Source organism: Balaenoptera physalus (genome assembly GCF_965194825.1).
Source record: "Balaenoptera physalus genome assembly, chromosome: 2".
In the NCBI taxonomy this organism is placed as follows: Eukaryota; Metazoa; Chordata; class Mammalia; order Artiodactyla; family Balaenopteridae; genus Balaenoptera; species Balaenoptera physalus.
This window is the reverse complement of record NC_138883.1, coordinates 32415078-32439229: the sequence shown is the minus strand read 5'-3', so window position 1 is coordinate 32439229 and position 24152 is coordinate 32415078. Positions and strand designations below refer to the sequence as shown.

Below are 24152 nucleotides of genomic sequence, written 5' to 3'. Positions count from 1 at the left end.
CGCATGCTTGTGGCATCCCCCTGGCAGCCCCCCCACCCCACCCCACCCCGCCTTTCCCTTCCTAGCCTCGCGGAAGTCCCTCCGGGCTCTGATGGAGAGCACAGACCGTCTCCACCGGGCAGCAATCCTACTCCCCACAGACAGCTATTTGGTTCTTGGTGCTTTTATCTCATCCAGTTGTCTCACTCAGCCACTTCCTTGGCTCATGTATGCCCCCTCTTCTCGAAATTCCTCCTGCCTTTATGTTCAGCTATAGTAACCCCCTAATCAGTCTCTCTGTTGTCTTTCACATCCCTGCCAGAGGTTTCTAAAGCTCACGTCTGATCTTGTCTTTTACTTTTTTCACTGGCTTCCAATTCTTTAAGGAAAAAAAAGACAAATGGGAGTTTTAAGACCCTCCATGATCTCACCCCGAACCTGGCCCTAAAGACTTATGTCTTCCATAAATGGTCATTTCAAAACTACCTTTTGAATTTGGTTCTTTACTTTTGTGTTCCTGTTGCTGTTGCTTAGAATGCCCTTAACAGCCCTTCCTGCTTGTCGAAATCCTTTACCACCCAGTCACGGCCCCTTTTCTGAGAAATCCTCCTGCATCCTTGAGGTCTGCATTAACCTCTCACTCTGACCCCTCAGAACATGGGGCCCGCTGCTCTGTCCCCAACACTCAGCATAGGTGCTCAGTTATTCTTTGCTGAATGGATGCCTCTTTTTCCTTCCTCTCCTCTCCTCTCCTCTCTCTCTTAAAGAGTTAGCCATCTCACATCTTGGACTTCCTGGCATCCCATTTTCAAATAGTCTAACTTTTTGTCTGTTTGTGACTTAGGCTTTGCTTCCTGCTTGCTGGTTTTGAAAATGATGTCCTGATGGAGTTAGCTGTACACATGTCCGTCTTGGCAACTGGATCAACTTTTGGGGACAGGGCCTTTGTTCTTGTTTATTTTCATAACCCCCAATGCACCTAGCCTGATGCCTGGTCATTGAAGGGGGTGGGAAGAGAAATCTCCAGAAACCTCTTTGTGTGCCTATGGGAGGTCTGATGTTTTTCTTTAGTTTTGTGCTTTTCTCTTTTTTTGTTTATTGAGATAAGATTTATACGCAGTACACTTCACCTTTTTTAGGTGTACACTTTGATGGTTTTTAACAAATTTATGTAGTTGCGTCACCACCACCGTAATCAAGATAGAGACTACTTCCACCTCTCCCATTCTCTCATACTCCTCCCCCTACCTCCAATCCCCGGCCATCACAGATCTGATTTCTATCCGTATAGTTTTGCCTTTTCCAGAATGTCACATAAATGGACTCAGACAGTATGTAGCTTTCTGAGTCTGGCTCCTTTCACTTGGAAGAATGCTTCATTTTTTGGAAATCTGATGACCTGGGCCCTAACCCACACTTGATCTGCGCCCGCCTTTCTAATAGGCTGGCGTGGGGCATGGTTTGCGGGTGTGGACGGGGGCTGTGTGAGTTAGAAGCTTTACCTTTGCAGCCTTGTTAGTGCCTCTTTCGATCCAGGGTCCCAGCTGCTATGTCCAACCCACTGACCCTCCCCCACCCCTCCCCCACAATGACACCTGGTGTAAGACAGCCTTGTCCCCTGGGTCCTGCTCCATCATCCCTGTACCGTGGGGGGCGCAGTGGAGGAGGGAAACTGGGTGGACAGGCTGGGGTGACCACGAAATTCCTCCCTTGGGGAGGGGGGTGGGGCTGGGGTGACAGGGGTCAGGCCTCTCCTGGCTAAAGCAACAGAAGTGGTTCCAGCTGCCAAACAGCTGGAGGGGGACGTCTGCTTTCCCTCAGCAGCGTGAAAAGCCCTTTAATCGGGCGTGCTGTTGTCAGGCCTCGCTCGTGGAGGTGTGGAGAAGAAGAGCAGACGCCACCGACACTGCAGACCTCCCCTTCCCTTTGACCTCCCTTATCTCCCCTCCTCCATCTCCGGGAGCCCCACTCTGAGGCCGGCCCTGATCGAGGCCCTCCTTTGCACCTGTGTAAATGCAGTGGCTCTGGGGTCAGGGAAGGGTGAGAGCGAGCTGGCAGAGATGGGGATGTGGACTTTCAGGGCAGATGATGGATTAGATAGAGGGTGGCTGAGTGATGTTCTCATGTGAAACGGCTCCTGGTTCCCAAAGACGCGGACCTCGGAGAAAAAGGCCAAAGTCTGGTTGTGAGGATGGTGAATCCGGTGACGGGAGGCGGACGGTGCCTGATTGGAGAGTGAGCGGCCGAGCTGCAGCTAGACGTCTGGAATGTGGTTCTCGACTTTTTGTTCCAGGCACTGCTATTCCCCGTTTCAAGAGCAGATTTACCTCCCAGAAATGCTATTTAGTGCCTGGGTTCTAAAAACCTGAGCTGGACTTGGACTTACAAACATAACGGGGAAAAAAAGAATCCCTCCTTGAGGAAAGCTCCCTTTGCTTGCCAGGTTCTCCTCCTCTCCTGTCCACCGGAGGGGCCGCCGCCAAGACCCCAGCCGCTGATGCCAGAGCTAACAACAGACTGCCCCCAGCACCACCCTCCGGGGCTCAGAGCTCGCCATCCAGCCTTGAAGGAGGCAGTGAGGTGTAGCAGAAAGAATCTGGGCCACTGAGTCAGACTTAGAGGCGTGTTCTACCACTTACTAGCTCAACCTGGCCGAGCCTCAGTTTACTCTTCATTCATTCAATCAATAATATTTATTGCATCTATTGGGCGAGGCCCCTGCTGGGCACTGGGGATCTAGCAGGGTGACACCCAGCAGATTGTGGTTCCTGCCTGCAGGGAGCTTTCAGCTTAGTGGGGAGGAGGGGCAAGAAACATATAATTAAATAGTTGGTTATTTAATTACAATCGTGACCCAGGCCACAGTGGAAAGTGCAGGGTGTGTGGAGGTTTATCACCGGGTCCTGACTTACCAGAGAAGTCAAATGCCCTGAGGAAGCAGCATTTGCAGTGAGATTGGAAGGATGAATTGGAGTTTATGAGGTGGAAGCACAGTCCAGGGAAAAGGGCCCACACGTGCCAAGTCCCGAGGCAGGAAGGAACAGCACAAGGGGGCCAAGGATTTCTACCCAGTTCGGGGGGCTGGCACTGGGGGCCTTGACCGTGCCTGTTACCTACTCAGCAGGCACATGGGTAGGGCTCCTTCTCCTTCTCTTCCTTCCAAGTAGACATTAGCAGATTGGGTTGGGACACTCACCATTATTTACAACATTGATTTTATGGAAAAAATAAGTTCAGGGTGTCAAAAACATGATTTATAAATGAATCTGGCTGTTGTTCTTACTCAAGTACATGCATATGGTGGCTCAGAAAAACCAGAGTGCTAATCACATTGGCTGTTAAATTGTCAGTTTCCTGCCTTAACATAACTCATTTCAGGCTTAGCAACCTTGGGCATCTCAGATGACTGCCAGACTTATGGGTGACATGACTTATCTGCAGGGTGGTAGAAAGCCTTCCAAGGCTTTGTGAGGAAAATTCTCAGGCTAAGGCCAGTTTCACTGGGAATGAATTCTAGGGACAATTACTGATGATATCTTATGATGATACTGTGGGTATATGGATACTGTCTCAGCTGCTCAGCTACGTTCTCTTCAGTGACTCAGGGATGTTTCTTTCCTTTCCTTAAATTCAAGGGGAAAATCCAATGGTTAATGTATGGCTTTCTTTATCTGATAGATTTTTCTTAAAAGAAAAAAAAAAAAAAGGAACCAACAGCTTCCGTTATTCTATGCATTTGAGAGCGTTAAGCTTTTGGTGGTGGTTGGACAAAGAATATCTCTTTTTATAGTAAGTGATAGAAAAAGGATATCTTTTAGGTAAGGTTTGATATTCACCCATTCATTCTTCAAACATGTATTGAACAACTGCATTGGATCAGGCACTGGGTTAGGCCCTGTGTATATAAAGAAGAATAAGACACAGTCTTTTCTAGACATGTACATACATAAATGATAATGAAGTATATCAAGGGTTTTGATAGACATATGAACACAAGGCAGCAGGAGCTCCAAGGAAGTTCACAATAGTGTTTAAAACATGAAAGCATTTGCTTCTTAGGGTGATGACTTCAGTGGCAGTGTGGAATTGGAACTTGGGAGAAAGTTTGGTGGCAAAAAGTCAAACATCTATACAAGAGATTTAGGATTGAATGAAGTCATCGTGGATAAAAGAAGAAAACCCGCTGGAGAGAGAGGCCCAGCCGGCTCCCTGCCACTTCAGCCACTCCAACTAGGCACCAGTGCGTGAAGTCACAGTGTATGTTCCAGCCCCAGCCAAGCTCCCAGCTGAATGCAGCCTGTGTGTTATCTCAGCTGAAACCATGTGGAGCAGAAGAACCTCCCAGCTGAGCCCAGCCAACCCATAGAATTGAGAGAAATGATGAATAGTTTGAAGCCACTAAGTCTGGGGGTGGTTTGTTTTCCAGCAATTGATGAGTGAAACAAAAAAGTTAAAAGTGAGTAGCCAAAGCTGTGTTACAAATGAATTTATTTTAAAAAACCTCAAATTATTTAAGTTTGGCCTGTGAGTTTTAGTCTGATATCATAAAGGGGAATGCCACTTGCTCCTCCAACTGTGGACATCACACTTCCAAACCATTGCCCTGGTTGTAGAGTACAGTTCCTGCCCCCTCTTCTATACCTGGGAAAAATATAGATATAGGCATGTTTCCAGCAAGATGCCTTTTTAGAATTTTAGATGCTGGTGAAATCAGCATGGTACAGGTGGAAGTTAAGGCTGTGAAACCAACCCCCTATTATAAAGAATTGAACATCTCCCAGATGGAACCTTAGGCTGCCTCTGTTGTTCCCTCAATTGTCATGGAAACTTGGCGGTCTGTCAAACCTAACACAGCTTGTGATACTGGAGTGGTCGCCCTGAGCAAAAGCTGTGGCAGGGTTTACATTCTACTCTTCTGGAAACTGAGGGCAAGGAGCAGCGTGTGTGCATTTCAGACAGAAGGGACTGTTGGTCTAACATTGATTTCATTTACTCCCATCTCGTCTGGTGAACACAGCCCCCATCGGCAGCTTACTTTTCCAATAGGAAGGATGGATTGTTTTTATGTATTTCAAGTGCTTGTCCTACTTTACAAATGTGAGCAGAACACAAAATGCTGTGTGTTTGCTTTGGAATCGCTCACTCCCCAAGGAGAGAGGGAGGGAGTAGGAGCCGTTTGCAAATGCACAATTGTCCCGGCCCCTTTTGTTTGGTTTCTGTATTACACAATCATACTTAACATAATTATTTTGTTTTTGTTGTCTTTTGGTGAGGAAGAAGGAAGGGAATGGATGTGAGGATTTTTATGAAAATACTATTTCCTCCCCAGAGGGAAATGGTTTAGCGTTTGCCTCGTCGGGGAGACAGCTTGCCTCTGCCCAACACCAAAAATTTCCACCAACCCTGGTTGCTCTTGAGCCCACAACAGACTTCTGTGGCCCGGGGGTTCAGTTCCAGTAGGGTGACTCAGACTCTTCAAGCTTTGTCTGTGGGCCGGGAGAACTGACCCAGCCACCGGAGGTCCTGGGGACTTGCAGCCTGTCCCTCTTGTCTCCTTCAGAAGAGAAGAAAAATCTGCCTTTGTGACTTCAGATGGACTGTGTTGAACTCCTGGGATGTTCTGCTGTTGAAACCCATAATAATGAATTCATGATTTCATGTCCAGTTTCCAAATGCAGATATTATTTCAGGATCTGCTTCTCGGTCCAGTCTGTCGTAGCTTGGCTCAACTAGGAGAAACTCCAGTGAGGGTGAGCCATTCTCTACCCAACCCCCCCCACCCCTCCCCACAAAAGCTGTGCTCTTGAATCTGGCAACCACTAGCCACATATGGTTATGCAAAGTTAAGTTAACTAAAATTAAATGCAACTAAAGATTTAGTTCTTCAGTTGCATCAGCTACGATTTCGTGCTTCATAGCCACACGTGGCTTGTGGCTTCCACATTGGACGGCACAGATATAGAACATGTCCATCATTGCAGAAAGTTCTTTTGGACTCTGTGGCTTTGTAGCATTGCAGAGTCCCAAGAATGAAATCTTCTCTTGGTCCTGTGATATCCTGTTCCCTTGCTGCATGATCAGTGTCAGGTTGCTTGTTCTCTCCACCCTAGAGTGCAAGCTCGTTGAGGGCAGGACTATGCTGGTTGTGTTCTGCTTCCCATGCCTTGCAGTGCAGGGGGCATCATAGTGCTTGCTTGCTAAGTATAAAAGTGGATCAGTGGATGGCTTAACAAGCAGTGTTTGTGGACCCAAGTAATGCCCTAGGGTCCCTGGAGGTTTGGGTGAACCTATTAGGGCATAGTCATTCTGTTATTCCAAGATATGGAAGCAACCTAAGTGTCCATCAATGGATTAATGGACAAAGAAGATGTGGTATATATATATATATATATAATGGAATACTACTCAGCCATAAAAAAGAATGAAATGTTGCCACTTGCAACAGCATGGATGGACTTGGAGGGTATTACACTTAGTGAAATAAGTCAGGCAGAGAAAGACAAATACTGTATGACATCATTTATATGTGGAATCTAAAAAATACAACAGACTAGTGAATATAACAAAAAAGAAACAGACTCACAGATATAGAGAACAAACTAGTGGTTACCAGTGGGGAGAGGGAAGGGGATAGGGGTAAGATAGGGGTAAAGGATTAAGAGGTAAAAACAGCTATGTATAAAATAAATAAGCTGTACAATATAGCCTTATAAATAAGGCTATATTGTACAGCACAGGGAATATAGACAATATTTTACAATAACTGTAAATGGAGTATAATCTTTAAAAATTGTGTATCACTGATTGTACACCAGAAGCTTATTCAAAATGGTAAATCAACTATACCTCAATAAAAAAAAAACTCCATTTTATAGAACTCATTGTCTTTTTTGATTCTAAAATAGATAAAAGTGAGTCACCACAAATGATTGGAGATGGTCTTTAGCAATGGTCCTGGACTGTTTCAGAACTTTTTCACTTGGCCTTGGGGGCCAGTCATTTCTAGATGGACCCTTTTGGGAGCTCGTCTGAAGCCCGAAAGGATCTCTGTGTGTGGGGACAGGTGGGACTTCTTCTGAAGCTGCCTTTAACCTGTCTGTCTCCAGGCAGTGTTCCCCTGGTTGTGAAGCTGGTCTCTGGCAGAGCTGCCATGGCATCTCTGTTGGCCCAGGGCAAACCATTTCCAAACCAAATTTATGGCCTGTTCTTAACACCACGGGGATGCCTGCAGCTCCCCTCTCCCATGAGCTGCGAAGAGACAACAGGGCAACCTCTTTGAGTTTGAAAAGAAACTGTGTCTTCCTCAATTCCTCTTTTTTGAAGGTGAACAAAGCTGTATGAGGAGCTTCTCACAGTCGGTTTAAAGTGCCTGGAGTGCAGGGCTGTCTTATCTGGATCTTCAGCAGTTAGTGTCTCACATGGAATAGGCTCTTGGTAAACAGTTTTTGACTTGGGAATCCAGTTGTTTGTTTGTTTGTTTGTTTGTTTTTCCACTATAGTTTATTACAAGGTATTAAATATAGTTCCCTGTGCTATACAGTAGGACCTTGTTTTTTTACTTTTTATATAGTAGTTCGTATCTGCTAATCCCAAACTGAATCCAATTTTGCAGTTGGGTCAGAGTTTCTGTTTGCGGTGTTACTCTGTAATAATTCAAGGCAGCTTGGTGTAGTGGTTAGAAGCGTGGCTCTGGAGCCAGGCCCTGGGTGTCGAGTTCAGCATTGACGCACACTTAACGTACCCTGCCTCATAGGGCTATTGTGAAGGTTAAATTAGTTAACGTATCGTAAGTGATATATAATTATCAGCACTTATTATTATCACTCTTCAGACTTCAGGTCTGGCAACCAGATTCCCTCTGTGACCTAGGATGAGTTCCTTGATTTTCCCAGGTGTTAGAAGATACGGATATTTCTCTCCTTGTGTGATCGTGAGAACAAAGGACATGCTGTTCCCTGGCTCCTGGGGATTGACATGGCAAAATAACTAACCAATAGGTCTTAAAAGCAGGGTCTTACTTCATGTAAGTAGCCCTGACTTCCATGGACCAGGAGAGAGTAGCGTGACAGCAGTGTCTCGATCTGCTCTTGGACAGCTTTGAAGCTACTGGTTGACCTGCAAGCCAGGGTATGAGAACACTGATCCCACCCTCTGGCCGGCGTCTGCTGTTCACCAGGCAGAATTACAGAGCCAGGTCTGGCTGCATTTCTAGGCTGCAGACAGAGTAAGAATGAGTCTGAGGGAAGAAGAGAGACTTCTAGCCCAGCTTTGCTGGTTGCAGCCACCTGGGTCCTGTGCCCATCCAGGTGCCCACAGCCAGGGCTTCCAAGCCTGCGTCATTCAGCTGGACCTTTGGGTCCCAAGTTTTCCCTGGTGCCCAGTGGGTCAGAGGCTTGGAGGGTTGTAGTGGCAGAGGGGCCCGGGGTGGGGATGGAGAGAGAAGAGACCCACCTCTCAGCCTCGGAGATAACTTATGTTCTGAAGTGGAGCTAGGGCAAGAAGCTGTGGCCCACCTCTGCCCACCGTGTAATGTGGGAGGGAGGGGGAAAGCTTAGAAAGGGGGATGGGGGTGGGGTAAGGGAGTGGCCCAGTGATCCCCGGTGGTGGCAGAAGCCTGGGAGACCAGGCCTGTCACATCACACCCGCTGGTTTGGAGGTAGTGCTGGGTGGGAAAGGCTGCTGCAGGGATGCGTTCATCCCACAAATAATCAAGTGCCCCAGCATTGTGCTGGATGCTGGAGATGTATTCACAGACAGAAGAGACAGAATCCTTGTCTTCTTGGAGCTCAGAGTGGGGGATTCCATTGCTAATCAGATCACACAAATCAATTCATCATCAAACTGTGTTAAGAGCCCTGATGGAAAAGTGTGGGGTGAGAGGTTATTAGAGGGGGACCTGTCCTGACCTGTGAGAGTCAGGGAGAACCTCCCAGATGAACCCAAATCTGAGTAGGGGTGGGAGGAAAGGGAGAAGGAACAGTGTGTCTAAAGGCCCAGGGGTAGGAGCAAATGTAGCCCATTTGGGAACTGGAAAGTAGGCCAGTGTGCCCGACCAGCAGCAAGCAAGGCGGGGACAGAGCAGGAAGAGCGGAGGCCAGAGAAGGGGCCCCAGCGTCAGATCTGCCAGGCTAGGAGACCATGTGAAAGTCCCCAGGGACAGAGGGGCACCACTCAAGGGTTCTAAGCAGGGTCAGCCAGAGGGAAGTTGATCCTGTGCAGGGGTGAGGTGTGGATTGTATTGTCCGGTTATTGTTTTCCAGCTGTATTCTGCAGTTGTTAACAGGGGTTCACTGGGAAAGGGGTTCATGGGCAAATACGTTTGGGAGATACATAATCATGTATGCTCTTGATCTGGTTATCTATTGCTGTGTAACAAACCACTCGAAACTTAATGGCTTGCTGTACACCTGAAACATTGTAAATCAACTGTACTTCAATAGAAAAAAATTGTTTTAACTTAATGGCTTAAAGCAACAACTTATTAACTCTCACAGTTCTGGCGAGTTGACTGGGTTCAGCTGGGCGGGTCTTGCTCAGGGTCTCTCAGGCAGTTACTCCTTTTCATCTCTGTTAGTTGCAATCAGATGATTGCTGAGGTTAGACTCATCTGAAGGCTTCCTCACTCACATGTCTCTGTGCCCGTGTTGGTTGGGCATTTCTCTCTCCACTTGGTTTTGCCTCATGTTAGCTTGGGCTTCCTCCTAGCATGGCAGTCTCAGTGTTGTTGGGCTTCTTACATGGTGGCTGGTTTCCCCCAGAGTGAGTGTTGCAAGAGGCCCAGGGAGAAACTGCAAGGCTTCATGTAACCTTGCTCAAAAGTCCCAAAACATCACTGCCACAGCATTTTATTGGTCAAGCAAGTTACTGAGGCTGGCCCAGATTCAAAGGAGGAGAATTAGACTCCACAGCTCGACAGGAAGAGTAGCAAATACTTTGCAGCTACCTATCTTTAATCTGCTATACCTCTTGGAGATTCATAATGCATAGGAATGTACCAAAGGTGTCTGGGAAGTCCTGCAGCAAAGAAAACTGTTTTAACTCAGCATTTCACAATCTGATGATGATGATATATTAAATCAGGAAATTCCTTTCTCATAGAAAATTGCTTAACTTGTATTCTGACAGAGCGCAGTGGGCAGAATGGAAAGGTGATAGATTTGGGGGCTCAGTACTACTTTCTGATCAATAAAACTTTCCAAAGATGGAAAGTAGAGATTGCTAGTGAGTTCCTGGTTTGGGGAGGTACGCAAATAAGGCCAAGTGCAGAGACCATCAGCGTGGACCGGGAGACCAACTGTACCAATGGTGAAAGCTTGGATTTGACCTCTGACCAATCTAGGTTCAAATTCACCACTTAGAGCTGTGTAAAACCGGGCAAGTTACCTCTCTCTGGTCTTCAGTTTCCTTCTCTACAAAATAGGTAGTTCCTATTTCATAGGGTTTTGAGGATTAATGAGATCCTGTATGTGAATTACTGAGCACAGGATGCCTTCCTTGGTTAGAATTTGTGGCTGCTTAGTTTCCTACCACTTCTAGGGTTTAATAACTTTGGGTTTATTCTGGACTTGCTTCCCAAGGGCAAACTAGTATTTTAAGTCATGGACTCATCCTTACTTTTCTTGCAAAAGTAACCTCTGTACCCTTTCACTTTTTTTCCAACCTAGTTTCTCATAAGTGACCGTGACCCTCAGTGCAACCTCCACTGCTCCAGGACTCAACCCAAACCTATCTGTGCCTCTGACGGCAGGTCCTACGAGTCCATGTGTGAGTACCAGCGAGCCAAGTGCCGAGACCCAGCCCTGGGTGTGGTACATCGAGGTAGATGCAAAGGTGAGTGTGCACGTGCCCAGCAGAGGAGAGATACCTGAGCACCACGCTTCCTGCACGGGGCGCTCCCCATAGGGAGAGCTCAGAATGAGTCTGTTCATTTCACTTGCCAACCTCTCCCCATGTCCTTTCCACCAGGCAATGTGGGAAGGAGGACTGGCCCAGTGAAGGATGACTGGCCCAGTGAAGGATGAGTACTTTTCTGGCTTTTAAACACCGCCACCAGGGCTTAGAGAGATGTGCTGCTATTTGGCTAGTGCTTTTAATTTTTATTATTATTATTTTTTTTGTAGAGGTGCTTAAAATGGCAAGACATTATGGCTGGCTCCTAAATAGGGATTCCACATTGTTGGCCAACAGATATATTTTGTTTGGTCTGCTCGCATGTTTAAAAATATTTAAAACATTTGAGACAGCATTTAAAAATTGGGAAATTCAACATGAAAGTCTGGATTTTTGTACTTCCCATAAAAAATTGGAAGCTCTGGTGACGTTACGTCTGAGTTCCCTCCTTCAAGGCAAACATGTGGCTGGAGCTGAGTAGTAGCTACCTCCTTTAAAGGGGAGCCCGTTTTCCAGTTTGCCACAGTCCTCAGCACTCCCTATGGTGTTGCCAAGCTGAATGCCATTCTTCACATGCCCAGCCCCTTCTCTAATTTATATCACTTTCCTACGCCCTGTAGGTATTTGAGTTTGTGACCCCTGGACTGATCAGAGCTACAATAGGAATTGTGGGAGGCTAAGCCAGCTGCCCTAGAATTCTGATTTCCCAAAGAAAGTGCTTGCAGTTCTTGAACTACAAAACATTTTTGAGACTCCTTGGGCTTGCGTGTTTTTGAATAAACCTAGTGAAAAATAATAGAAGTAGAACATTTTTCTCCCTAGGAGGGCCTGAGGATACTTGGGAGAAAAAGAATAAACAGACCTTGGTATAAATATGAGCCCCCCCAACCCTACTTTTCTAAGAATGCCACTAAGAAGAAGGTGAGGCCACGTGGCACTCACCAGCCCCTGCCCTTGTGCCCTTGGAACAACCAGCTGGCTGTGTGGGGCCCCCCGCACGGCAGAGTGCTTTTTCCCCAGCATTTCTAGAACCGGCAGCCGCTTTGTCCATGGCTCCTGTGTGGGATCCAAGTGAATCTCAAATGCACTCCTCCCTCTTTTAGACGCTGGCCAGAGCAAGTGTCGCCTGGAGCGGGCTCAGGCCCTCGAGCAAGCCAAGAAGCCCCAGGAGGCGGTGTTTGTCCCCGAGTGCAGCGAGGATGGCTCCTTTACCCAGGTAGGCCTTGGCCACGTCTCTCAGGCCTGGGTCCTGGGCTGAGGCTGGGGGGAAGGGCCTGGGAGCAGGAGGGCCCTGAGAGCCTCGCTTTCTGGAAACAGCTAAGAACTCTCTGACACCCTCCATGTTGCTTTCTGGGGCCGGCGTCCCCCTCCTGGGCCCCATGCCATCCCTTGCCAGCTGGCAGTGGGTCCTGAAAGGCTCATGCAGGTACGAGCCAGGAAACTGGCATTGCTTGGTCCCCATCCTCCCTGCTGGCTGTCTTCATTTTTCTCTTCTGTCAAATGTAGACTGACTATTTTTTCTTATCCTCACCAGTTTCCATGGGCAACCCCCGTATTCCCTTCACTGTTTATTGCTACCCCTTCTATATGCCCCTCCTTCCCGCCCCCAAACCTCTAACCAAGCTCTGCTCCCTTTGAGTGTAAAGTGTCTGGGGTTTGTGGAGTGTGAGTGCATGTGTGGGTGTGTGGTATCTGTGTGTCTGTGTGTGTGTTGTGTGGTTTCTGTGTGTGTGTGTAGGGGGTTGCCTGTGTGTGTGGGTATCTGTGTGTGCGTATGGTGTATGTGTGTGTTGTGTGGTGTGTGATATTGTGTGCATGTGTGTGTGTTGTGTGGCTTCCGTGTGTGTGTGAGGGTTGTCTGTGTGTGTGTTGTGTGGTTTCTGTGCGTGTGTGTGTGTTGTGTGGTTTCCGTGTGTGGGCGGGGTTTTCTGTGTATGTGGGTGCCTGTGTATGTGTGTGTGGTGTATGCGTGTGATGTGTGGTATGTGGTATCTGTGTGCATGTGTGGTGTCTGCACGTGCGTGCATGTACGCTCGTGTGTGCATGCACTCAGATTCTAAAATTTCCTTTCAGGCAGTCCTACCTCTGATCCTGTATGATCTGCTGGCTAGAGCTTGTGTAAGAGTAATGCTGGCTCTGTTGAAGTGGGCACAGACTGAAACACGGGCAGCATGGGACAACGGGGTGGTAAAGCTTTCAGGCTGCAGGTGGGGATGCAGTCTAGGGGCAGAGGTGGCTCTAAGGAAGTGGGGAGGACCACTGGACAAGGGTGGGTCAGCACTTGCCTGGGACGGGCCTGGTGCCGAGACTCCCTCTGCGGAGTGGAGTGGCATCAGGGTACTACCTGCGGGCTGGAAGCAGGGGCCGCAGGACCTTCACAGCTTCCCAGGAATCCTGAGTCTTGGGGCGAAGGCTGTAGGCTGGCCTCTGGTCCGCTGGGTTTCAGGTTTCATTTCGGGGCTGGGCCCAGGGGATTGCTGATTTCAGACCGAGGGCAGGTGGAGGTGGAAATGGGAGGGGTGGTGAGGTCGGGAATGGGACTCCGTATTTTTTAAAGTTTCCCCACTGATTCAAGTGTTCAGCCAGTTAGCCATAAAAAGAAACGAAATTGAGTTATTTGTAGTGAGGTGGATGGACCTAGAGTCTGTCATACAGAGTGAAGTAAGTCAGAAAGAGAAAAACAAATACTGTATGCTAACACATATATATGGAATCTAAAAAAAAAAAGGTCATGGAGAACCTAGGGGCAGGATGGGAATAAAGACGCAGACGTAGAGAATGGACTTGAGGACACGGGGAGGGGGAAGGGTAAGCTGGGACGAAGTGAGAGAGTGGCATGGACATATATACACTACCAAACGTAAAATAGATAGCTAGTGGGAAGCAGCCACATAGCACAGGGAGATCAGCTCGGTGCTTTGTGGCCACCTAGAGGGGTGGGATAGGGAGGGTGGGAGGGAGACGCGAGAGGGAGGAGATATGGGGATATATGTATACATATAGCTGGTTCACTTTGTTATAAAGCAGAAACTAACACACCATTGTAAAGCCATTATGCTCCAATAAAGATGTTAAAAAATAATAATAATCCATAAATAAAATTAAAAGACAACCAATAAAGTAGAGTTTAAAAAAAAAAAGTGTTCAGCCAGGATCGAGAACCACCGGGTTAAGCTGACCTTGGCTGCCCACCCTGTGGGAGGTGCTTTTATTCATTTTCTCACTTAAGTCTCACCACAGGCCTGCCAGGTAGGTGTTAGTGTCCTCATTTACAGAAGATGCGACCACAGCGGGACGCAGAGTGGCCCGGGAGCTGGGAGTCCAGCTCAGATCGCTCCAGCTCCAAAGCCCTCAATACTCTTGCTGTCCTGTCAACGGGCAGCTTTAAAGGAGGCTCTGAGTGCTCGCTTCGGCAGCACGTGTGCTAAAATTGGAACGATACAGAGAAGATGAGCATGGCCAGGCGTGACATGCAAATTCGTGAAGCGTCCCATATTTTATCGTGACTTCACCCCATCTCAAAATTCTCCCAGAAATGTGACTCTTTAATGTGTAGCTATCATAATACATAAAATAAACGTATGGTGCAAAATTTTAGATGAAATTTATAAAAATATTAAAATTCATATCTATATACGAAACAAATATGTACTAAAAATTCCATTCTGAGAGGTTTAATCAAGTTCTCTCCTTTCACTTGAATATTATACTGTTTTGTTTCTTTTCTATAGAAATAAAAATGCCTATTGAAAAAAATAATAAAGGAGGCTCTGAGGTGGAGACTAGAGGAAGGCAGTCTAGTGCGGTAGACTAGGCATGAATCCACCCACCACCTCAGGCGCGTCGCTGAACTTCCCCGGGTCGCGGTATCCTTATGTGAAAAATGGAGACTGTGATCTCCATTATCGTTCTATGTGGTAATAATTATTATTATATAATACGTGTTACATGTTACTATTATTATTACTATTATTGAGTATTACTGTAGCTTACCTCATGGGGTTGTGATGAGGATTAAATGAGTTAACACATGTAAAATCTTTGGAACACATAAATACTATATGGATATCTGTCATTACCATCATCATTATCCCCATTTCTACTCTGGCTCTACTGCTCAAATCTTCCCAAGATGTTACAGATGATGTCGCCTAAGGAAAAGAAAATCTTTTGTTGAACCTTCCCCCCCATCAATTCTTTATCACTTTTTCTAGTGAAAAGAGTGCAGGTGATCTTTGTGCTGAGAATTCATGTGTGCGGGAGAAAATCAAACCCCTCACAGCTGAGTTTGGGGCTGAGACGGGGGTAATAAGGAGGAGGTGGAATCCTTTTTCCCCTTTCTCTAGACCTCTGTAATTCTGAGTGTGTTACTTACGAGAACGGTTGACCCCTGCCCTCCTGGTTCTGAAGCGTTTGCTGCCTTGTGACAGACAGCCGCTGGCCAGCTTTTGTTTCGCGGAGGCCAGGCTGGACCAGGTGGTGTTTGCCGGGGAGGGGAACTTCCAGATTAGTCCAGGCAGAATTGCTAAGTGAGGGGGCCCCTAAAGTGCAGCAAAGGGTGGATAGGCAGTGAAGAGCCCCCTCAGGTGTTTGACACACTAAGCACTGCCATGTGTCTGCAGGCTCGAGGCTGGCTCACCCCGGTGGGCAGCTAGGCAGCCAGACAGCTGGTCAGTCCCCGTTACAGGGATTGAAATGGATGTGCCTTTTCCCTTGATCAAAGGCACTGCAATAACTTCACATAATGAGGCTGCCTCTTTGAGTGTGCTTCAATTGTACTGACAGGCTGCCAAAAGGCTAGGAGAAAAAAATGCTTTTCTCCCTCCTCCAACCTCCACTGTCTCTTAGGTGGACTTCTTTGTTTTTGTTTCTTTTTCAAGACCAAAACCCAGAGAGCAGATACATTGTTTTAATATTGTTTAAAACGGAGGAATATTTAAATGCTGTTTAAAACGGAGAGAATATTGACATGCGTGCATCCTGGTGTTAATAACATATTTTAGTCCTGTGAATTATTACTCAGTAACATCCTCTTGAAGTTTATGGAGGGAGTGAGGGGACCCTAATGGGACTGGGTTTGTCTGGCATGGGACACGGCTTGGGACCACATGACTGGGTTGGCTTTAATGGGGTTCATGTGGGATGCAATGGTCTCTGTTCTCTAATTTGTTTTCCTTTGACCGCTTCCCTCGATACCCCCCAACCCAACTCACACAGCAGAGTGATAAACGTTACAACATTAGGTTTTTAAAAACCTTGATATCTAGTCCACATCTCAGACCATTAAATCAAATTCTGGGAGAGGCACCCAGACATCGTTATTATTTCAAGCTCCCAGGTGATGCCAGGGTTCAGTCCAAGTTGTGAATGACCTGCTGTTGTGAGGGCTTCATCACTCCTGTTCTTGGTTGTGTCACTGGAATGTGGAGTTAAGGCTTTTTGCTGACCTGTTGAGTAAGGTTGGGAGCTACTGGTTTTGTTCTTTGGTGTAGTCCTATCTGTTTTCTCTTCTGGGTATCAGGAATGTAACTCCTGACATCTGGTCTACCGAGTCCTCTGCCAAGCTGTTTTCTGCTGCCCAATATGATGAACTGAAGTCAGAGCCGTAGTAGTGATTTCAGCAGTGAAGGGTATGGGATCACCACCACCAGGATGTTGGCTAGAGCTTGTCAAGCTTATGCAGCACTGAATAATAATGATGGCAACTCTTTATTGAGTGCTATTTGGTACCAGGCACTGAGTTTTACACCCATTAATCTTTACTAGGACCTTTTGAGGTAGTTATTAATACCCTTATTTATACTGGAAAACTGAGTTTCAGAGGGATTGAATAACATGTTCAAGGTCACTAAGGATTTGTACCCAGGACTGCCTAATTTCAAGGCCTGTGCTCTTGACTTTTTTATGCTACAGAAGTGTCCTTGATGCATATGTAATTCATTTTCATAACCATTGTTATTCCAGAAGTCCCCTCTCTGATGCTGTTGACCAATCAATCAAGCAAACATAAAAAAGAAAAATCCTTTTGCTTATGGAAATTTTCAAACATACAAAAAAGTAGAAATAATAGTATAATGAACTCCATGTACCTGTCACCCAGATTCAACAATGATTAACATGTGGCTGATTCTGTTTCATCTTTACCCTATTTTCATCTCCCACCCCAAACTGGATTGCTTCAAAGCAGGTCCCAGACACAATATTTTTTCATCTCAGACATTTTGGAGCTCTGCTATGTTCTGGGTTGTGAGCTGGTTGGCTATGGTGGAGTCAAGAAATGTCACGGTCTGTGCCTTCAAGAGCTTACATGCAGAAAAGTTATGAGAACATATGATGAAGTAGCTAGTTAGTATACAAGACCCTATATGTACAACGGGGTATATTTCAAATGCCCACTTACAGGTCAGTAATTTGGAATTCTGAGTGATTTTATTGTTGAGAAAATATATATAAATTAAAAATTTCTGAACATAAAAAATGCCTTAAACAAAGCAAAAAGGCAAATGATGTATATTAGCCTTAATGACAAAAGGCTAATATTAGACAAAAAACTCTTACAATCCAGGAAGAAAAAGATCTTAGTAGAAAAGTGGGCAAGAGATATCAATAAGCAGGTCACACAATAATAACAAATAGCCAATAAGTGACTATGAATGATATTTTCCTTAGTAATTAAAGAAATACAAATAAAAATGACGATGTGTCATTTTGCTTACCAAATTGTTCAAACTTGGAAAAGAGATAGTAATATTCAGGCCTGGGTGAAGGGAAAAGGCTACCTCCACACTGTACTTGAAAAGGTAAATTGGCACTGACATTTTATGAGATAATTTTGCAATATGGGTCAAAAGTCCTTAATTGTGCCCACATCTTGAGCCTGAAATTTCACTTCTAGGAATATATTCTAAAGAAATAATTAAAGATACGTGCAAATATTTAGCCACAAGGATTTCCATCTAAGTTCTGCTTATATTTGCAAAAATTTGGAAACGATCTAAATATCCACAATAGAGAAGTGCTTAAACAAATTATGGCATAGCCATACTTTGCAGCTAGTAGAATGATGTGTTGTAGATGCTCATTTTACATAGTGTGTGTGTATATATGTATACTAGAGACTTAATCAAATAATCAAAAGAGAAATATTTTCATTTTTTTTCTAAATAGAAAAGCCATGTACACTTTGTAAAAAAAAAAATTCTGACAATACAGAAGTACATAGGTAGAAAGGTAAAGTCACTGATTTCATCTCTTTGAAGTAGCAACAATTAAGTCTATGACCCACTAGTTTTTTTTTTTCTTTGTGTACTTACCATTATTTAGGACAAAAATGATAAAATGTCATATATCGTTTTCTAATGCTTTCTTATACTAATTATATTGTGGACTTATTTCCAGGTTAATTACACATAACTCTACCTCATTTTTTAAAATGGCTGCATTATATTCCATTGTATGTATGTACCATGAATTCTGGAAATTTGGGGATTAAATTTCTGGAAGTTGAATATTGGGTCAAAAGGACATGCACTTTTTAAGGCATTTGATACATACTCCCAAACTGCCTTCTAGTGTTGAGCAATAATGTGGTCGATTAGCGGTTGTTACCAAATACATTCCCAAGCCATTCTAATTTTTTTGTGTAGATGGATTGTAGTTCTAATAATACTTTAGAATATAAAACAACATTCATAATGTTACTGCTACATGAAAAAATGTATTATGTTTCCCACTTTGAGCCCTATGTTCCAGGAACAGTCTTTCTTGATATAGCTCTGTCTGGCACCCACGCTTTCCCCATTTTTCCTCATTCTAATCACTTCCCCACACCAACACACACGTACATGTGCTTTTTTATTTCCCGAGGTCACTTTTTTTTTTTTTTTGCCATAGGGATCTGGGGAGCTGTATTTTCTTCTTGATGATGCTTTGTTCAGAAGTTGGAAGTGCAAAGAGAAAGTTCTGTGGCTTTTTGGCAAAGACAGTGGGTCCCCCTCGTCAGCATTTCTATAGCTCTTACTGTTGCATTTTCTAAAACCTGGGGAACTGCAGCTTGTTTCCTAAATGCTGGTGCCTGAGCTGTGAAGCAGGTCTTGAGGTTCCTTTTTAGCGCCTCCTCTCCCCACCCCCATAGTACAGAATTGCATGTCCTGAAATCACCCCCGCGGGCTGAGTTGTGTGACTAGCTTGCCCTGGAAACACCTGGGTTTACCATCTGGGTCTCCTTCTTCCAGGTTCTCAGCAAGTACTGAAGGTAGGGATGTTTTGCGTCAATAGTGAACCTTTGTTGACCTCAGCTGATGAAACGTTGGTAGGCTGGAGCACTGAGCATCGTCTTAGGGGAAAGGATTTGTCCCATCTTTGATGAGTCCAAGGGCTACATCTTTTTGTCATGTGAAACTATCTTACCTAGAGCAATAGTGTGGATGTCTCTTCAGACAGTGCAGAGGGCTCTCTAGGTAAAGTACTAAGAGCCTGGCTGCATCCGTAGCTGGAATGTTCTGAGCTTCTCCAGCCATAACCAGTTCCTTTGGATGTCTCCAAACACAGCCAGTTCTGTATTTCTTAGTGGACTGTGCCAACTTTTTTTTTTCTTTTTTTAAAACCAGTCGCACTGTTAAATATTTAAGTCCATCCTTTACGTACAGATGGCATAATGGCCAAGAGACCCACTGTTGGGTCAGCTGTTGCTTTTCTTTGTCCTTTTCTGTTAAAGGACAATTTGAATATCTACTGTGCCCAGGGCATCTTACTACTTGTTTTACATGTGTTTTTCATTGAATTGCTTTTGTTCCAAACAACCAGATGTTGCGTATGATAATTTACACGAAAATGCCCATAACACAGCACATACTTGCTGTTCAGCAAATGTTAGTTTTCTTCCTCTTTGGTCTCATTTTGCTCAACCGTAAAATGGGAGAGCTAGTTGGGCTCTTCCAGAGGTCGGCAAACGGTGGCCTGTGGGCTGGCCACCTGGTTTTGTTATTTAAAATAGCAACTCTAGTAAGATAGAATTCACATGCCGTAAAATGTATCCCTTTAAATGTATGATCCAGTGGTTTTTAGGGTATTTACAGAGTTGTGTAACCATCACCACTGTCTAATGACAGAATATTTTCATCACCCAAGAACAAATCCTTGTACCCACTGGGGGTCATATGAAAGTAAATGTTGAATTTTGTAAATGAGGGCAGGGACAGGGCCTGATGCCTCCACGTGCAGGAAGGACATGTGTAGTGAGTGACTCACCTAATCTCTCACACATGGTGAGAGCCACCACTGTCATCTTTTCAGCGAGAGAACTGGCACCCCCTGGGTCACCCACAGGTGCAGAGGAGGGCAAGATGAGGGTGGGTGGAGCTCCAACACTGTATCCATTGTGTTCTGTGGTGACTTGCCTACCCTAACCACTGCTCCATCCTCCTCTTCAATGGCCTATGGCCACTGAGCATCCTTTCCCAGGTTGGCTGGCATCATTTGCTTTGGAGCAAGTTGCAGGGTCTGGGTGCTCCCAGCTAAGCATCTGACCTCAGCATAGCCTCTGGTGAGTCTGTCCCTACAGTCTATGGTGGAAATGAAAGGAGCAAGCTCTGGGCGGTATCTGCAGCTGCTCTTCTGCAGAGGGGTGTACCTGGGAGGGAGGGAGGGAAGGATGGAGGCCTGCTTCTCTGGCCTTCCTGCTGCTTATGGAAAAGGGAAGACTCAGTGATGGAGGTTTCAGTCACCCTCTCTGCTGTTCTTTTCTTTTTCAGATAATAACAACACCACCTGTATAGCACTTACTATGTGCCAAGGTGTTTTATAAGTGGCTGACACACATTAACTTATTCAATCCTCACTACTCACTCATAGTGACCTATGAGTAGACACTATTATATTCTTATTTTATAGATAAGGAATCTGAGCCACAGACAAGCTGAGTAGCTTGCCCGGGGCCATGCAGCTTGCAAGTGGCAGAGTCAGGATTTCAAACCCAAGCAGCCTGGCACCAGGGTTCTTGGTCCTAACGACTACTCTATACTGCCTCTTGAAGGAGATTGCCATAAAGGAGATTGCCAACTTTTATAATGATGTTGCCAAACTGGAGCATATCCAGGGGATAACTAAGGTGAGAAGGTTAGGAAATTATGTCACATGAGGAATATTCAAAGGAGCCAGAGGTTGCTTTCAAGATAAGAAGAACCAAAGGGACAATGGGAAAGAGATGACCACAGGGATGCATGAGAGTTGTTTCAAACTTTTTCTGTGGATGACAATAGCTTTTTCTTGAACAGTCCCACAGAGCCAACCCAGGATCACTGAGTAAAATATTTAATGACTCAGATTCTGACTCAAACTACAGAAGAACTTTCTTCAAGAGGAGGAAACCATAGATGGACTATTTTACTCAAAGAGGACTTAACTTTCCATCCCAGGAAGAGGGCAGGCAGGACTGAATGGGCATCCAGCAGGGCTGCTGTGGGGCAAGGGGGTTAAACTGATGACCTCTGGGAGTAACCTCCACACTTTTTAGAGTTTATGCGACTAATGTTCAATCCGGTGGTTAGGCACATAGTAGGCCCACAGCAAACACTTATTCGGGAACCTTCCAGGCAGAGCCATTAATACACACACATTCAGGGCTATTGCCACTCCGCTATGGATGCATATGACATGCTAGGAGGTGACCCTGCTGGTCAGTCAACTAAACTCTTCTCAAAAATTAACAGGATCAGAATTTTTTTTCCCCTGTCAAAGTAGGGAAAAGTAAAACGAACACGGAAGGGATGTATGAAGGCAGAAAATTTTAACTAAAAGTGAAGTCAGATATGGGAAACAAGAAAAAGCCCCCCACTCCTGCAGGCCACTTTTGTCCCGCCACTGGCCAGATTGTCACAGTTCTGATGTGAACAAAGCTCCTACACAAGAGGGACTTTTTAATTGGATATATTTTTTTAAACATCTTTATTGGAGTATAATTGCTTTACAATGGTGTCTTAGTTTCTACTGTATAACGAAGTGAATCAGCTATACATATACATATATCCCCATATCTTCTCCCTCTTGCGTCTCCCTCCCACTCGCCCTATCCCACCCCTCTAGGTGGTCACAAAGCACCGAGCTGATCTCCCTGTGCTATGCGGCTGCTTCCCACTAGCTATCTATTTTACATTTGGTAGTGTATATATGTCCATGCCACTCTCTCACTTCGTCCCAGCTTACCCTTCCCCCTCCCCGTGTCCTCATGTCCATTCTCTACGTCTGCGTCTTTATTCCTGTCCTGCCCCTAGGTTCGTCACAACCTTTTTTTTTTTTTTTTTTTTAGATTCCATATATATGTGTTAGCATACGGTATTTGTTTTTCTCTTTCTGAATTACTTCACTCGGTATGACAGTCTCTAGGTCCATCCACCTCACCACAAATAACTCAATTTCATTTCTTTTTATGGCTGGGTAATATTCCATTGTATATATGTGCCACATCTTCTTTATCCATTCATCTGTTGATGTACATTTTGGTTGATTCCATGTCCTGGCTATTGTAAATAGAGCTGCAGTGAACATTGTGGTACATGTCTCTTTCTGAATTACAGTTTTCCCAGGGTATATGCCCAGTAGTGGGATTGCTGGGTCGCATGGTAGTTCTATTTTTAGTTTTTTTAAGGAACCTCCATACTGTTCTCCATAGTGGCTGTATCAATTTACATTGCCACCAACAGTGCAAGAGGGATCCCTTTTCTCCACACCCTCTCCAGCATTTACTGTTTGTAGGTTTTTTGATGCTGGCCATCCTGACTGGTGTGAGGTGATACCTCATTGTAGTTTTGATTTGCATTTCTCTAATGGTTAGTGATGTTGAGCATCCTTTCATGTGTTTGTTGGCAAACTGTATATCTTCTTTGGAGAAATGTCTATTTAGGACTTCTGCCCATTTTTGGATTGGGTTGTTTGTTTTTCTAATATTGAGTTGCATGAGCTGCTTGTATATTTTGGAGATTAATCCTTTGTCAGTTGCTTCATTTGCACATATTTTCTCCCATTCTGAGGGTTGTCTTTTTGTCTTGTTTATGGTTTCCTTTGCTGTGCAAAAGCTTTTAAGTTTCATTAGGTCCCATTTGTTTATTTTTGTTTTTATTTCCATTTCTCTAGGAGGTGGGTCAAAAAGGATCTTGCTGTGATTTATGTCATAGAGTGTTCTGCCTATGTTTTCCTCTAAGAGTTTTATAGTGTCTGGCCTTACACTTAGGTCTTTCATCCATTTTGAGTTTATTTTTGTGTATGGTGCTGGGGAGTTCTAATTTCATTCTTTTACATGTAGCTGTCCAGTTTTCCCAGCACCACTTATTGAAGAGGCTGTCTTTTCTCCACTGTATATTCTTGCCTCCTTTATCAGAGATAAGGTGACCATATGTGCATGGGTTTATCTCTGGGCTTTCTATCCTGTTCCATTGATATATATTTCTGTTTTTGTGCCAGTACCATACTGTCTTGATTACTGTAGCTTTGTAGTATAGTCCAAAGTCAGGGAGCATGATTCCTCCAGCTCTGTTTTTCTTTCTCAAGATTGCTTTGGCTATTTGGGGTATTTTGTGTTTCCATACAAACTGTGAAATTCTTTGTTCTAGTTCTGTGAAAAATGCCAGTGGTAGTTTGATACGGATTGAATTGAATCTGTAGATTGCTTTGGGTAGTATAGTCATTTTCACAATGTTGATTCTTCCAATCCAAGAACATGGTATACCACTCCATCTGTTTGTATCATCTTTAATTTCTTTCATCAGTGTCTTATAGTTTTGTGCATACAGGTCTTTTGTCTCCTTAGGTAGGTTTATCCCTAGGTATTTTATTCTTTTTGTTGCAGTGGTAAATGGGAGTGTTTCCTTAATTTCACTTTCAGATTTTTCATCATTAGTGTATAGGAATGCAAGAGATTTCTGTGCATTAATTTTGTATCCTGCTACTTTACCAAATTCATTGATTAGCTCTAGTAGTTTTCTGGTAACATCTTTAGGATTCTCTATGTATAGTATCATGTTATCTGCAAACAGTGACAGTTTACCTCTTCTTCTGATTTGGATTCATTTTATTTCTTTTTCATCTGTAATTGCTGTGGCTAAAACTTCCAAAACTATGTTGAATAATAGTGGTGAGAGTGGGCAACCTTGTCCTGTTCCTGATCTTAGTGGAAATGGTTTCAGTTTTTCACCATTGAGAATGATGTTGGCTATGGGTTTGTCATATATGGCCTTCATTATGTTGAGGTAAGTTCCCTCTATGCCCACTTTCTGGAGGATTTTTATCAT

The 24152-nt window shown here is 44.8% G+C and overlaps 1 protein-coding gene across 3 annotated transcripts in view; it reads left to right on the top strand.

Moving 5' to 3' along the window:
• SMOC1 (SPARC related modular calcium binding 1) overlaps positions 1-24152 on the top strand; it is a 153684-nt gene that overhangs the window by 54429 nt on the left and 75103 nt on the right. For all 3 annotated transcript variants that reach the window (XM_082451806.1, XM_082451805.1, XM_082451804.1), the window contains exons 2-3: positions 10644-10809; positions 11973-12085. In XM_082451806.1, coding sequence (XP_082307932.1) covers positions 10644-10809; positions 11973-12085 — 279 coding nt within the window. The remainder of the gene's footprint in view (positions 1-10643; positions 10810-11972; positions 12086-24152) is intronic.